Below are 15767 nucleotides of genomic sequence, written 5' to 3' on the forward strand. Positions count from 1 at the left end.
TCTTCAGAAAGCAATATGCAATTAATTAGAAAACACATGCTGTGTCATAGGCCACAGTCATGTGAATGGTCTTGGTCATTAAATGTGTTAAAAGAAAAACACACACACACTAACAAATGCTCACAAGAAATACCTTTTTATGTTAGGAGTTTCCATAAGTCAAAATTATTATGGTGTAAGGGTGTTCATAAGACATTAAGATAAAAAGATGCTAATGAGGGATTCAGTAGAGGACGAGGACTTAAACTCAGTAAATGCAATGCAAACTTTGATACTAAATGTGTTTTGTTTTTTTCTATTCTCATAAGAAAAAGCATTTTGACATGAGGGCAGAAAAGGGCAATTGTCCGCTACAAGTATGCTGCTCTTTTCATCTGACATTTGACTGACTCAGGTATTGATTTAACAAAGAGTCTCTGAATGAACCCAGAACATCACTTCTGTGCCTGTTAATATACAGGACATACAGTGGCTTTCCACATGTTGACTAATGTGTGAAAAACACCACCACACTCACACGAAGTGTTTAGAACAGTGTAACCATACAATTTAAATTGCCTTTAAAATTTCCCATGACCTTTAACATTTCATTCATTTTCATCCTTTTCCCCCCAAGCATGCAAATCACACTTTTGAAATTCCCTAATATTCCCAGAACCATGAATATAGCTTGCAGTAGAGGCCTATATTAAGAGAACAAATCACTGTCACAATTTAAAGTGACACAAATAAGATACAAGGCTCAGTATCTGAAACTGACTATGCAAATGTATGACTACAGACAACTGCAGAATTCCATGTAAAACGAATACAAATCAAAAGGAATGTCAAGAATTTAAATGTACCAAAAAAATGTGTTGATTCGTAATTTAATGAATGTAATGTAACAACTTCTCACATGATCCTGCTTCCAGGTCAGATTGAATATCCTGATTCAGCAATACTTTGGGTTGCAGAATAACTAAACTTGTTTTTCACATACATGATTACATTTCTAAACATATTTAGTCTAATTTTAAGTCATAAAGCATAGAGCAGACTGACTCATGAAGCAGAGTGACCTAACAGGAAGTTCATTCAGAGTGCCGGAATTCATGGGAATGCGAGCCCTACCTGAGCTTGTCATCATCTCTGTGTACCTCCACCGACTTTAATACCCCTCCCCCTAAATTCCAAACAAATACCAACAACACATGGGTAGGGGGCAACCATTAGAAGTTATAAAAGGCAACAACAGACACACCCCTGTACTCCAGACGGTGGGGGGGGATCACATGCAGCTCTGAAATACAACGGTGTATGTATGTTTGTAAGCGTTTCAGCACAGCTTACTCCCCGAGAACTTCATTTGACTTCAGTCATTTAGGCTACATTAAAACAGGCCTACGGTTGCTCTGCAGCCAACAACGCGTTCATATTTTTTTAAACACTTCACACTTGGTTGTGGAGCAAGTATGCGATATACCAATAGACACGATAAATACGAAGAAATTTGTCAACCGGTAGAGATTGCGGTTATGCTCTCATGATATGCTTCGTCATTGAAGTCTATCAGTTGTATGCGTTTTTAAGACATACCAGTTAAATAAAAAAAAATGGATACACAAAACAAAAACGTAAATAAAATGGAAGTAGTAACATATTTTATTCCATTATAGTAGTGTACATCCAAGTGCAACGGATAAGAATTTTCTTGCAGAAGTGGGGTTTATGTCGAGTAAATGATTGGAGAAGACCAGAGAGAAGTCTGTCGTTTACGCCGGAAGATATTCAGATATTAATAAAATAGAATCTATTAATAGAATAGAATCAGATGAATTGTTTGCAATAAGATCTAGAACATGCATTTAGAAAAAAGACAGGGTGAATTTTTAAAAGTTCAAGCGATTTTATACAGATCAAGCGCAATTTGCCACAAAAGAGGACTCAATTTGGTTTTCGCACACGATAGATCGACCGGAAAAACAAGTACCGTTTACTTAATTTGCATCTCGGTTCTATAATTACTTTTATGTAAAAAGTTGTCAACTTTACTGAAGCTAGCATTATTTTTTGTGGTTATATCAAATTTGGTGTTAATAATTTCAAAACTATCTAAACTTTTGATATCGCAACAACCTAATTTGAAGCAAACATCACCCACTCCTACACGCATGCATTAATTTTTCATCATGCAATTCTTGCATGGCAAATGCACGTCATCTGTCAACAAAAGGTAAATCCATACAATCCTTTAATCAAAATTAAGAATCAGACCATACCTCTGGCAGGCTTTTTGAGTATTGCAAATGCTGGAATAAAGTATGCACTTGATTCTATTAGACGTTGCTACAGTTTTAGAAAATCTTCCTAAGTGGGATTGATAATTATCAATCTACAGGACCCAACAGGTGCATCTTGATACAAACCCACATGACAAGTAGCCCTGAAGCCCAGCGCCACACTTCATGGTCACAATGGCTAATGATTGTCCCTCTGACATCAAATAATAAATATCTAACCTTAAAGCTTGTTGTTTTAACATTTGCGTCCCATGAAATGACAGATCCTGCTGTGTGGATACATTTACATGTCTTGAGTCTAAGTACAAGTGCTGACACTAAGGTAATGTGAACGTTAGAACATCATGCATCTACTGACACAGATGTCAGATCTAAGTCAAACCTTAAGTTTACCAACACAGTGCAAAGGCCTGGCGAGGCACCGTCACGCAGATAAGCTTTGCTAAAAAGCTAAAATTTCCAGCTAATATTTAGATACGTACCAAGAGCCACTTAGCCTCCCGGCTAGCGATATTTCTACATCTTTCGAAATGAATGTCACTAAGACGCGACGTGTGATAAGTTACACTTTAAAGGCGTAAACTAACGTGACAAGTGGCTGAAATCGGTGAAATTATTTGGGATGGCTAACTAGCAGACGATGGCGTTGCCCCCTGATGTTCTCTTTAGGCCCAAATCGCCGCCTTCATCTGAGCCCGTGCTAAGCTAAGCTAACTCGCCTGAATATGAGCTATTTAGAAACGCAACTGGCAACGTGGGTCGCGCGAAACGCTACTGAAATAGTTGCTAACGGCGCTCCGCGCAAAGGTGGTGTTGTGTAAATGTTGTCAAAAGTGGGACATGATAAGTCGGCCTCTTTAGATGAGGTGATTAATTCCAGGGTTTTGGTGGGTTGGGAATGAAGCCTATTAGGGCTAGCAGGAGTTAGCATGTGAGCTAGCACACACACACTCTCTCTCCACTTTCCTGCAGGCTGACTCGCTCTCACCTCAGACACCTCATCCTCGTCGCTGCCGGATCCGGGGCCTGACGATAACACCGCGGCCGCTGTGAGTTTGAAATCAAGTCTGTCTGTGGTGGGCCCGCCAGCCTCGCCGAACAAGCGGACTTTCTTGCCACCAAGGCCCCCGAGTCCGGCTCCTGGTGTAGCTCCAACCCCCATCCCTAACGCAGGGGAACGCGGAGTCACCGAGTCAATCTCGTCCTCGAAGCCGTCCGTCAGCATTGCCGTCCCGGCTACTGCATCCTGCATACTTTCCTAAATAATACGTCTATTTGTGAAGGTAATGTTGTCTTTTCACTTTCTTTGGGGTTATATTGTTATAAAATAATTACGTTATACTTCAGAAAAATCCTCAAACTCTCCTGAAGCGAGAAGAGAATCTCTTTCCCCCAAGCCATTAACTTTCTAACAACCTATCCTACTTCGTTCCATTTGTGTATTGTCCCGCCCTTGTTCAAAATATGCGTAGGTTATTGGGCGCGAGAGTTAAGTACTGGAACCTGATTGGCTGCAACGCACGCTACTCAAGCGAAAGCAAGCGACGTCAAGGTTGGTTTACAAGAGGGCTTTAAGATTTAACGCCAGGAAACATCCTTTAGTAAAGACGATTGGACGCGGGCACGCTTGTCACAAATTCCCGCCCTCTCGATACGCCTATTTTTGTCTTTATCGAGAAAGTAGAGGTTAATTTGTTTCAGAATCATATTTAGGAAGTTTTGTAAATTTTCGAGGTGTCATTTACAGTAACGCAATGCTAAGATGCATCGGATTAGTCGGTCACTAACTGTCTAATTATTTAATAAGTATAATATCTAATGTGTTGACAGTTAAAAGTGTAGCTGTCACCTCTTTGCGTCCGATATTAAGCAACTCTTACTATTTAACATGTTAGGACAACTGTGTCAATAACATTCTGTTTAGAGGAGGGCGCGACCGACCTGGGTGAAGCAATACCCGGATTTCTCTGGAAGATTTCATTATGGGACTTGTAGTTTAATTTTGATTCGTATATAATATTGTACACAAAGGATAATATCCTTCTTTTTGGGGGAAAATCTTTTTTTTTTTTTTTTTACATTCTTCTGCATAAACATATTTAGCCTCTTATGCCACCTGGATTCATTTAAAAAATATTTATGTTTTTATGACTATGGAATTATTTTTATGACTCCATGGAAAGCTTTTTCTTGGCAGTCAAAACTGAAAACTAATTGGAAGTTATTCAAAATCAGATACATTTTTCTCCTGCATTAAAGGCCAAATTCAATGTTCACAATAAACTGTCTAGATGGCAATTGTAAGCTGAATTTTAATAATCTGACACACTCAATTTTGAATATGAAAGATTAGAACAATTACAAGACAGTGGTTTAATATTTTTCAATAACAGTGGTTTTCAAATGAACAGACAGTGGTTTAATATTTTTCAAAAAACAATGTGACATTTTAATATTCTAAATAATAAAACTCAGTTTCTGTTTACATGTGAAAGATTTCACTTGTCACTGATTTCATCTATTTGTACTGCATATATTGGGTTTATGAGTGAGCTCATAATATCATTAAAAAAAATCAAGTTTCTTCATACTCTTCACTTTGAGTCTAAAATATGAATATTGGCTTAGTTTACATATGTACATGCCACAATTATGAATCCTGTTCATGATTACGGTATTGCAAACGCATTTCATTGTTTCTCATGTCAAATGAGCTGTAGGGACATGTCTGCATGGCATTTAAAACAGTGATACATTTCTTCAATTTTAAATGGGTAAACCAGTCTGAACATAGAGAAAATTCACCTGGAAATTGGTCATAACTGAATTGCCTTCACTGACCATGAAAGCCGAAAATTATGAAACCAATCTTAACTTTAATAATGAACTCAAAATCACAGAATGAGCCAGCAGATCCTCATTACTGAGTCAGCATTCTGACAGCCTGAATTACAGAGGTATAATTACAGGAGTCTGAAATATTTAAGAACAGAGAATATCTAGATGCATTTTTGAGATTTTATTTATTGCCACACCTTTTCAGTTGTGTAAATCATCATTTTAAAACTAGCCTTTCCTATGTCTGTGGGAACCCTGTAATATTAACTTATATTTTCCCTTAAGGAATAGTCTTCAGGCCTAATGACAAAACTTATATAAATACTAATCTCTGCACTAAAAGCCAATGGTTTAAAATTGAACTGTATATGTTGTTTGTCCAAAAATGTCCTGAACTTTACACATGATGTCCTGTCCTGCTTCAGTTTCCATTGCAGAAGAGTTAAAAAAAAAAAAAATTGTGTAAAAAATTTGTAAATCCTATAAAAATACATATGTACAACAAGCTAAATAAAAAAAAATACAATCATAAATTCATTCAAATGACCAGAGACATGAATCCGGAATACTAGTGAGGAATCACCAATGTACATCATTCACACAGATCAATTTACATTTTGAGGCTACAAGGAGCTCAGAAACTCTTTCACCTGAAAGAAAAGAAGAAGAAAAAACATCAAATCATGGCAATTCTAAAACACTTTACCGATGGGCCTGTTTCACACTGGACGAGTAAGCAGAGCAATTTTTTCCCCAGCGCCCATGTTAAAAAATGAAAATTCTGTCATCATTGGAACAACCTGAGGGTAAGTAAATGATGATTTTTATTTTTGGGTGAACTATCCCTTTAACAAATTTAGACCATTCACACTGCACTCTGAGACAGCTTGTAGCAGGAGCAGAGCAGAAGTGGCAGTGCCGCGATCGTTTTGGCATGAAGTCCATTTTTGCTACGCCGCTCACGCTGGATTAAAGCCACAGTGCGTTGTTCTTATTCAAAATAGACCCGAGTTCAAATTTCACCACAAAATCATATAAGTGAAGTGATCTATGTTTATAATCACCAAATAACAATCAGCGCTGTGAAAAAATTAAATAAGTTTTTGCCCAAACTAAATTATAAAAAATAGTGGTATCTTAACGATAAGATTACTTTTATCATATAAACTACACATATACAGCATGTTATATGAATATGTGTGTGGGACAGTAGAAGAGGAACATTGTTGCATTGCAGCAGAGTTTGCTGCCCATCATAAATCAACATCTAAAATACATGACAGAATGGATGATACTCGTCTGTATTTGCGGAAACACAAGCCGCGGTGTTCAGCTGCACACTACAAACGCTGCCTCCGCTCTGCTTGCGCATCCAGTGTGAAACAGGCATAAAAGGCAAAACTCTTAATGATGGCATTTGTCCACAGACCCATATATACGTACCTTGTCAATTACACCTTCTTGCTTAATTCTGTCATTTTTAAAATCCTCATTAACATCCAGGACCAGTATTGGCAGGTCTTTAAGATACTCAAAATCCAACCTGTATACGACAAGAGATCCATTTAGAAAATTAATCAATGAAAACAGCTGAAATACAAGTTTTAGCACATATTAAGTCGACCACTAACTTTGTGGTTCGGTTGGACAGCCAACACTCGTGCTTATAATGCAGCTTCTCTAGGTATTCCAGTGGAATCCCCTGTTCCTCCTCTCGCCCTCGGAACTGAAGGCGCTGCATACACCTCTGCAGATCATGCGTTATATCAATGAATCATAGTATATCCTTACATTTACATCACTTTTATATTACTACAGGTGATCCATTCAACATGTAAGGAGCTGGTAGATACCTCGGGATCAGCACGAAGATAGATCATGGCGTCCAGCTCAATCTGGGACTCAAACTGAGTGAGGAGCCACGAATGCCAGTCTTGGTAGATGGCCCACTCGGTCTCATTCAGATCTCCAGACTCAAAGAGGTTGGAGGCAAACACATATCTGGAGGATTAAGAACATTAAGACTTTTTCAGTTCAAGACCATTTACATGTCTTTTTTTATTGTCTTATAAGTTGTTGCGAGAAGCTGTTTGTATGTACCGATCACTATAGACAGAACGCTCAAAGAACTGGACCGGTTTCTCTGCCTGCTGAAGTTTGGCAGAAGGAGGTTGGAGCTGTGAACGGACACGACTCAGGCAGGCGTAGGTCTGGAAAGTGTAAGACCAGCGACTGGGCTTGTCATATAACATCTGCAGCAGGTTGCCTCCACTCTTCTGGGATGTGCTGAGCTCCTACAAGGTTTGAATGGGATATATTATTAAAAGTACTCCAATTAACATTAGAGACTGAGTTTGAAAACACTCCTTAATAAAAACCTCTTGTATACAGACACATACTGTACCTCATACTCGTTCTCTGTGGTTTGTACATTGCACCACTTCCCAATGGGCTCTGGTATGACCTCCCATTCCTCTGACGCCCGATCCAACAACCGCACAAAAGTTGACTTCCCTGCCGCTGTTGCAAAGACATAAAGGTTTTAAAATTTACAATACCAAAATAAAAAATGATAACTTGTGTTGTCTCATAATTATCAAAGATTAAAACAATGTTTATATATTTGTATTAATTGCCAGAAGAATGCTTAAACCAAAAATTATAGCAGTATGACATTTTATGTCATAAATGTTGTTGTTTTTTTAACTATAGCCTGGTTGTCATGGCTCTGCAACGTTATGAAACAACATCCTAGTTGTCAACCGTTCTTTGAATTTTGTTTTTTAAGATTTCGATTTTTTTAAATGCTATGACCTAACATGAGGGAAGTTTGATGAACTATTTCAAAACAATTCAGTCATAGTCCATGGTTGTGAAGCCTCACTCTACAAAATAGATACAGTATTTGGCGCCAACAGCACTAACGTTACTGTAAGTAACAATACAAGAAAGCTCTCGTGCACATTACTTGTTCGTTTAATTAAAAAAACGAAGGTGTTAAAAACACTTACATAATATATTAAGTGCGTTTTATTTTATGTATATTATTTCGTTGATTAAAGCAACTTACCAATGTTTCCCTCTATTGAGACCTTCAATGCCCTTTTTTCGAAACTGAGGTCAACGTCGAAGCTTGAACAAAATCTCTTGGGAGGAGTAGCCATTATCGTATAAAATACTCAAACAAACCACTTGATTTGTTTTATATTTATTAAAGTCTCTAAAACCAGCTTAAATGTGTCCCGTGCGCGCCCAAACAGTTTGAACTGCTTGAAATTCGCGGCAAGCTTCACATGGTCAGAGATGCGGGGAGGGGCTCTATAGTACTCGTTGTGTGATTGGCCAAGCCCACAGAAGCCGCTGTTTCATTGGTTGTGACGTTTACAGCGCGCTCAGCTGGGACTGTCTTCCCTGAGAAGTTTCCTGTTCTTTATCTAGTAAACAGAGACTAGTAAATGCGAGACAACGTTAACCTTTCAGATCTTTAAAATATGTAAACCTCGATTCAAATGGTAAGTGATCGCAGATGTGGACAGAGAGATCCATATTTTAGATAGATGATATATTTTAGATAGATCAATTTACAAGGAAATCATTGCTATTACATTATTCAGCTACACATGAATAATATATTTAATAATAAATAATAATAAAATATTACACAATTAATCGTTTTTTAAGCTTTGAATAAGCTGGATCTGTTATAATAATGTTATATAGTAGGGTACTGTTATATAAATGTAATATCAGTGTGGCCAGTAGAGGGCAGCAGGGGCCTACCGGTAACACGAATGTTAAGCTAAAAAATTCCCCGCAAGTTATATAAGTGATACTTTCTATTGTTAGGTATTTAACTATCAGGTACAAAATGGTGCAGTGCATAGTTTTTTTATATCTTTCAGGTAGGCAGTCAATGACATTAACAGTTGTTTGTGAGTTTAGTCTATTGTAGTGAAATAGTTTGAATAATTTGCTGTATTACCAGTGTCTTCAAAGGTTTTCAAGAGCAGTTTCGCTCTTTCTAGAATGCGTTTTTTTCATTGCTAATTTTAATGTCAGTTTAGTGTTCACTAGAACAGTGTTGTGGTAGCGATTTAGCAGCATTTCATGGAGACAAAGGTCCTCAAACAACCATTTAGTAAATTAAAGTTTTAATATTTACGTTACATAAAATGTGCGACATGAGTTAAATATATACTTTTTATAGATAAGCACAAAATGGTTTTATTCATACGACGAGGTGGCCGAGTGGTTAAGGCGATGGACTGCTAATCCATTGTGCTCTGCACGCGTGGGTTCGAATCCCATCCTCGTCGGCGAATATGTTTTTCAGGAGATTGTCAGTATTGACATACCAGGCAGTTTTTATTTTCATAAATTCTCTATATTTTTATCACACGGGGAAACATTAAATACTGTTTCTTTATTCCTGTAATTTCATGTACAAAAGTTTTTAAGATGAAAACTCGTTCATATTTCACTTTCACATTAGTAACATTGTTCTTTATATACCTTTACTTTCTGTCGTCCATGCAGCCAATCAATCTAAAGCAATTCCTTAATGGATCAGCTTCCCATAGACCAAATGTAGACAGAAAGACATTATGTAACTGTTAATGACAGATTTTTAAAAATACATTTAGACAAATATGTCAGCTGATCATCAAGTCAGTCATTAGATAAAAAATGATTCTGCTAACTCCACATATGACATTATAATGTTATAATCTTTTGAAAACAACACATGATTAGGAAAAAAAAACCTGTACCATAACATAGTGCAAGTTCAGCTTTATTAAAATCATGTTAGTTTGTATAGAAAATAACTCAAATGTCATACAGTGACAGCTACTGGTGTGGCTGTGCAACACAAAACAGCCAAGCCAGCAGTCTAAGCTGATATCACTGTCACAGCAGTGGGAATTGGGATGCTGAAAGTGCTAATCAAATTTTATTAGCGACAGCAAGAAATGTTAATTTTAACACTAGTAAAACACTTTTTGATAAACTCAAAATGAGAATAGTGAGATACAGTGGAAAAACTAATTTGTTGATGAAACAAATATTTGTTATTATGGATGTAATATGTAGGCTACTATTATATGGAAAAATAACAACAATAAAACATCTTTTTGCCATACGTTTTATTCTTTTTATTTCATTTACTATTTCACTGAAGACATTAGTGTTTTGTGCTTGAACTGTTTCTTTAGTTTCATGATTATTACTGGTCTGTGACACGTGAAACTGATGCACTCAGATCTGTTTAATGTCTCGTGTGTAAATGTCAATAATTGAAAACAGTTGTCTGGGCAAACAGTTGTAGTTACATACCTCACTGTTTGGGGGCGCTGTAGCATAAGCTGTGACTGGAATACAATTTATCTGTTGATATTTTTATTTTGACTTGTAGGCATCATAAAAACTCTCATTTCTTGTATTATATGAAAAATGGATGCATGCTAAATTCTGTTTGCTATGTCCTACTTTGCACAAAATGTCTCTGCTCCACATCCATTTGGAAAGAATTGATGCTTTTTAAAATCTTATTAATCATCTAAAACAATGTCTGAAAGTTATATTGTGCATCTAGTGACTATTTTGCCCTTATATCCCACAGGGCCCTACAGAATACCAAAGTGACAGTGTGATCACACCAAAACAGCTTGACGAAGTCCAGGGTCATTGCTGCTTTTTTAATACAATAAAATAAAAATCAAGTTAACTGTACATTACTCAAGCTCGAGATTTTGCTGTGCTTGACTTTTCAGTCTTGGAGGAGGTGGTCCAGCGGTAACAGTCTGTCACGCTTTTGCTCCGTGGCTCTACAGCACAACTTGTGCAATAAACAATACCTAATGCTAACATGACCACAAGAAAAACACACAGTGGTACCAGCAGTGCCACAAGCAGCCAGCTTTTGTCGTGTTTCTTTCTGTCCCCTGGACGCTGTTCTGTTCCTGATGTATCTTCTGCTATTTGTGATGTTTCAGGAGTGAGCATGACAAAATCCCATTTTCTCTTAGGCGCAGACGTCGAAACCATTGAGGGTCCTTTGTCTTCTGAAGTCCTTAAATCTACTGTATCACCAGTTGCTATTGATATTTCCTCCTCATGTGCATCCTCTTCAGTTGAATCAGCTGAAGTTGTAGTATCTATCAAAAAGTTAGGCGAAGGAGAATTTGAGGATACATGCTCATTTAATTCAGGTTCCTGTGTTGCTACATCTCCTTCCTGGGTCTTCTCCGTAAACCAGCTCAGGTAAGTCGGATGCCACTCCATGCTTGGGGAATCTGTTAGCCACTCTAGAGGGCTGGCATCTGTCACCAGTTCAGGCAAGCTTGGATCATTCAGAGTTGCATCATCTGATTCGACCATCAAATGTTCATCCTCTTCGACTGGCCGACAGTAGTAGTTGTCCTCTTGCAACATATAACCCTCCTCACAAAGACACTCAAATCCACCCTCGTAATTTCTGCACACCTGATCACAAATGTCTGGAGTTTTACACTCATCGATATCTTTGCATTGATCTGGATCTTCTCTGAGTGGAGAGAATCCCTCGTGACAGCGGCACGTGTAGGAACCAGGCGAGTTCTCGCACAAATGATCGCACTTTCCTTCCATGCATTCATCTACGTCCACACATTCTCCAAACTCAGACGGAAGGTAGCCCTCGTAACATCTACACTCGAATGTACCAGGTGCATTGACACATTCCTGCGGACATGGTTTCTGCAAGCACTCATCTATATCAAGACAACTCTGACCATCACCTGACAGGAGGTACCCATCAGGGCACTTGCAGTGGTGTCCCTGAGAAGTGGACTCGCACTCAAACTCGCAGTTGGCACTGTGGCAGGGGTCCGAAAGCTGGCAGGTCTTTCCATCCTCTCCCAGAACATAATTCTCGGAGCACTCGCAGTAGTAATGGGTATCTGCGTTCAAGCAGTAGTGCTCACATCCTCCATTGTCCTGTTCACACCAGTCCCTCGCAGTGTTCAAGCAGAGCGGTGCATCCTTCGACCAGCCAATGCTCCCATCCTCCCTCAGCATGCACAGAACTGACTGGTCTTCCTTCTCGTTGTCAGGACAAGGAAGAGTTGCCACAGAGCCGAAAGGAATGTGAGTAAGAATAGTACTTGCCAGTTCAAACGGGGTGGTGTACAGTGCAGGACCCCCTCCTTCTTTTTGAAGAGCTGGGCACATCCCTTGGTAGGTGTAGCGGCAGAGGAATCCTTCCACAGCCACTCCACAAGACCCATCGAGCCATTTGAAGTTGTACTGGTCGTTGCCACTTTTGTCAGCTGTGTTGTAGGTAATGACCACACAACGATGAGCAGCACAAGCACTGGGTAAGTCATCGCGTTGCCAGTTCGTATATTGCGTTTCCTGATCCCCAGTGATCCAGGTAAAGCCCCTCAAAGGACGCGTGGCCGAGCACTGCCGAGGCTGACGCTGAAGGCCAATCCACAGCCTGATTCTGGGTCGGGGGCCACGTCTAACCCCGGACGATAGGAGGTCATGGATCAAAGAAGCTTCTTCTGGTCCTTTCATAGTAGCCAGGTTCCCCCCTTTATCCTTGCAGCTCCTCCAGGACTCCCGGAACGTCTTGCGCTGGAGATGAATAGAATAGCATCCCTCTGCATTGCACACGCCATCCTGCTCCTGCAAGCTTTGTCCCATGACTCCCTTAGACCAATTCAAATACAGAAGAACAAAAAAAAGACAGGAATATGCAGCACAGCATTTTCGAACAGTCCTGTTTCCCATAACTGTTTTTTTCTGCAGCTGAGCTATTTCTTGTTTTGTCTGTTAATCTCACTTGTCGGCAGGGTTTTTTTTTTTGTTTTTTTTTTACCTAATCAAATGTTTAAATTTACCTATAAGCTCTTTCAAACCTCTGGTCTCTATGGTTAAAGGGATGAATTTTGTCTGCAGTCTGTTTGCTGCAGAGAGACAGAGAAGGAGGGTACAGGCGTTTGTTATTAGAAGAGGGGGCGGGTAATGAGTTCATTGAGTGGTGGGGGGAGATTCGGCCTGTGGCTTTCCCTTGTGCCGTATGGTTTTCATAACTCTGTTTAAGGAAATAGTTTGTGACCCTGCCAACAAGTCCTCCCCCAGTCCCCCCATCCTCCACTCACTCGTCCAATCACTACAACAATCACCATCACAAATCCATCCATCCATCCAACCTGAAAACTTCATCCTGGGTCATCCTGATCAGATTTTCTATTTTTTCCATTCTTTTTGTACAGCTGCTCAGACTGTTTTTCCTTTTGATTTTAAGTGAATTTAGCATACTTTTTAATATAAAATTATTTTGTTTAATATAAAATTATTTAGAAGTAATGGTTTAAAAAATATTTAACTTATTTTGTATAGCCTATTCTGTCAGTAACCAAGCTGTATTAATGCATTAAAAGTCTTTTTTCACAGTGGAAAGCGACCAAACATGATTAGAGAATATGCAGGTTTAATTCAATGTCATCTATAGGGTTATTTATGTGAAGTAAACGAGAAGATGGTTTGATAGCAAATGTTTCTTTATGAGAGTAATATTTTTCTTGACTGACCATTGTAAAAATGTCAAAATGGGTTGTCGTGCAAGACTACAAAAAATGAAACTCAAGCATTTATTTTTTGTCGTTTTATCATGATCAATAATTTATTTTCACGATTAATGATCTCAACATAACAAAAGTTTTCTTGTAATACATTCTATAACCATGCAATAAAAATATACTGCTATATCATGATTTATCATTTTTATTTCAAAGCAATATAAATAGAAATACTATAGGCCTATAGTGCTTAAATGTTTTTGTTACCTCAAGACCAAAGGGAAATACATTATAATTGTTTTCTGAGACAATGATCCACAAAATGAGCGCATGGATATCAGATGTTGCTATCAGTAACCTTCACCAGCACAGAATGATGTTAGCGGTTTAACAGTCAGGTTTCTTCATATGTCATCTCAGTTTCAATTACAGCACTCCAACTTGGAATAACCACACTCTCTGTCCCCACAAACACCAAATAACAAACCTTTCTGAAATCCATCCCAAAAAAATCTCACCTACCTATTCCAATTTAAACAAGTCTGTCCAGGTGTGGACTTTCTAACTCGAACATACTTGACCAAAATTCCCTAATACCTCATTGTATATGGATAAAATAACAGAATAATCTAATAAAAATTGACGTTGAAGAGACAAAAGAAGCACCACAGATGAATTCTTTCAATGAGAAAAACAAAATTCGGCAAAAGAGGTGAATCTTGGTTTTGGTAACCCCTCCAGAGACTAATCTACATGGGCCATTTTTTCCTCCTCAATTCTCAGATGTTGAAGCACTCTCCAGTCTGAGAACACATCTGCCTGCATTTCCACATTAAATGTTGAGATTTGCATCTTTGCCTGTGCAAGATAAGGCTTCCTGAATGGAGATCAGAAAGACTGGATGCTTAAAGCACCACAACTGCTCGTGTGTTTCATAGCTTGGAACATTTCTATGACAAGCACATTAAAACTGATTCAGCTGAACTATTTTTTCCACCACTTTGAGAAACGACTGTCAGTAAAACAGACTGAATGTATTGCCAAATTCACTTCATTTCAGCAGTCAAAAATGCACAGCTTGAAGTTGAAACGGTCAATTGAGAACCTTTTTGTATTTACAGTTTTGTTTGTAGAATATGATAGTAATCTTTATGCACCCTAAGCTGGCTAAAACTATATTAAAGTGATAACTAATGATGATTACAGCCAATTCATGTGCACAGCTTTCAGACAGGCCTGCTATGGTCAGTCATAAAAGGAAACACTTATATCAGATTGGCCCTCTCCCCTGACTACATCCACCATTTGGGAACCACTGCATCTACCAGATACCAGGCTATGTTTTTCTGGTTCATTTAAAGAAAAATACAGTAGGCTAATTCAAAATCTAGCCACAGCTGTGGAAGCCTTGTTATCCAAATGCGGAGCGGTCGGATATCGTCATCATAAACCCCGCAACAATGAATGAACACAGCACGAACTGTGGGGGCACGTTCAAGTTCAAACCGGTGTGCAACGTTTTGCTACGGTTTACGGGTTGAAAGTCATGTTTCCTGGAAACGGCGTGCACCGGGGTTTGAGATACTAATAGAGAAAGTAATTTACAAATGTGTTCGATGCAGCTCGGTATACGCAACAACTGAGGATATTAGAAGACATGTTTGTCGTAAGTTTTATTTTAAAAATATAGGATATCAACATAATGATGTAGTTGTTTATATTTTTAGCTTCATTGCAAGTGTATGACATTTGGTATTGAAATCCCTTCACTCGATTGGGATGTTATCTAGGGTGACCATACGTCCTCTTTTTCCAGGTCATGTCCGGCCGGGATTTCGAGATCGCCCAAAATATCCGGGATTCGGCTTTTGCTTTCTACAGTCACCATTCATTATGTTTACATTATTACATTATTTGACACTGACACGTACATGCCAGCTTTGCAGGTCATGCGTTCTGCTTCACACGGATCCCGATCGAGACGAAAACACAGGAATTTTCTTAGCAACCGATCACTTGTTTAGCGTTCATGTAAACACTACATTCAGATTCACCAATCGGAATTAATTCAGTCCTATTGAAT

General features: G+C 38.6%; 3 protein-coding genes across 9 annotated transcripts in view; all 3 read right to left on the minus strand.

Annotated features, from left to right (window-relative positions):
• Positions 1-3666, minus strand: part of ankhd1 (ankyrin repeat and KH domain containing 1) — a gene marked incomplete at its 5' end in the record, with an annotated part of 60703 nt that extends 57037 nt beyond the window's left edge. For 6 of the 7 annotated variants that reach the window (XM_081391313.1, XM_081391312.1, XM_081391311.1 and 3 more), the window contains one exon: positions 3271-3534. In XM_081391313.1, the coding sequence (XP_081247439.1) occupies positions 3271-3534 (264 nt within the window). Of the gene's footprint in view, positions 1-3270; positions 3541-3624 lie in introns of those variants that run through there. The other variant, XM_081391309.1, reaches the window with a different exon arrangement.
• Positions 3667-4577: 911 nt separating this feature from the next.
• Positions 4578-8456, minus strand: LOC308705975 (deoxycytidine kinase 2). The gene is made up of 7 exons (XM_081391316.1): positions 8191-8456; positions 7525-7640; positions 7221-7414; positions 6974-7121; positions 6752-6867; positions 6564-6663; positions 4578-5770 (listed from the first exon to the last, which is right to left on the minus strand). Exons 1-7 carry the CDS (start codon positions 8282-8284, stop codon positions 5744-5746), a joined length of 795 nt encoding a protein of 264 aa, XP_081247442.1. The 5' UTR covers positions 8285-8456; the 3' UTR covers positions 4578-5743.
• A 1185-nt stretch (positions 8457-9641) lies between these two features.
• On the minus strand, positions 9642-13049 carry cd248b (CD248 molecule, endosialin b). The gene has a single exon (XM_081390798.1). The coding sequence runs from the start codon at positions 12891-12893 to the stop codon at positions 10857-10859; it is 2037 nt and encodes a 678-aa protein (XP_081246924.1). The 5' UTR covers positions 12894-13049; the 3' UTR covers positions 9642-10856.
• Between the last annotated feature and the right edge of the window lie 2718 nt (positions 13050-15767).

This window comes from Scardinius erythrophthalmus (assembly GCF_964197995.2).
Source record: "Scardinius erythrophthalmus genome assembly, chromosome: 17".
NCBI classification, from domain to species: domain Eukaryota; kingdom Metazoa; phylum Chordata; class Actinopteri; order Cypriniformes; family Leuciscidae; genus Scardinius; species Scardinius erythrophthalmus.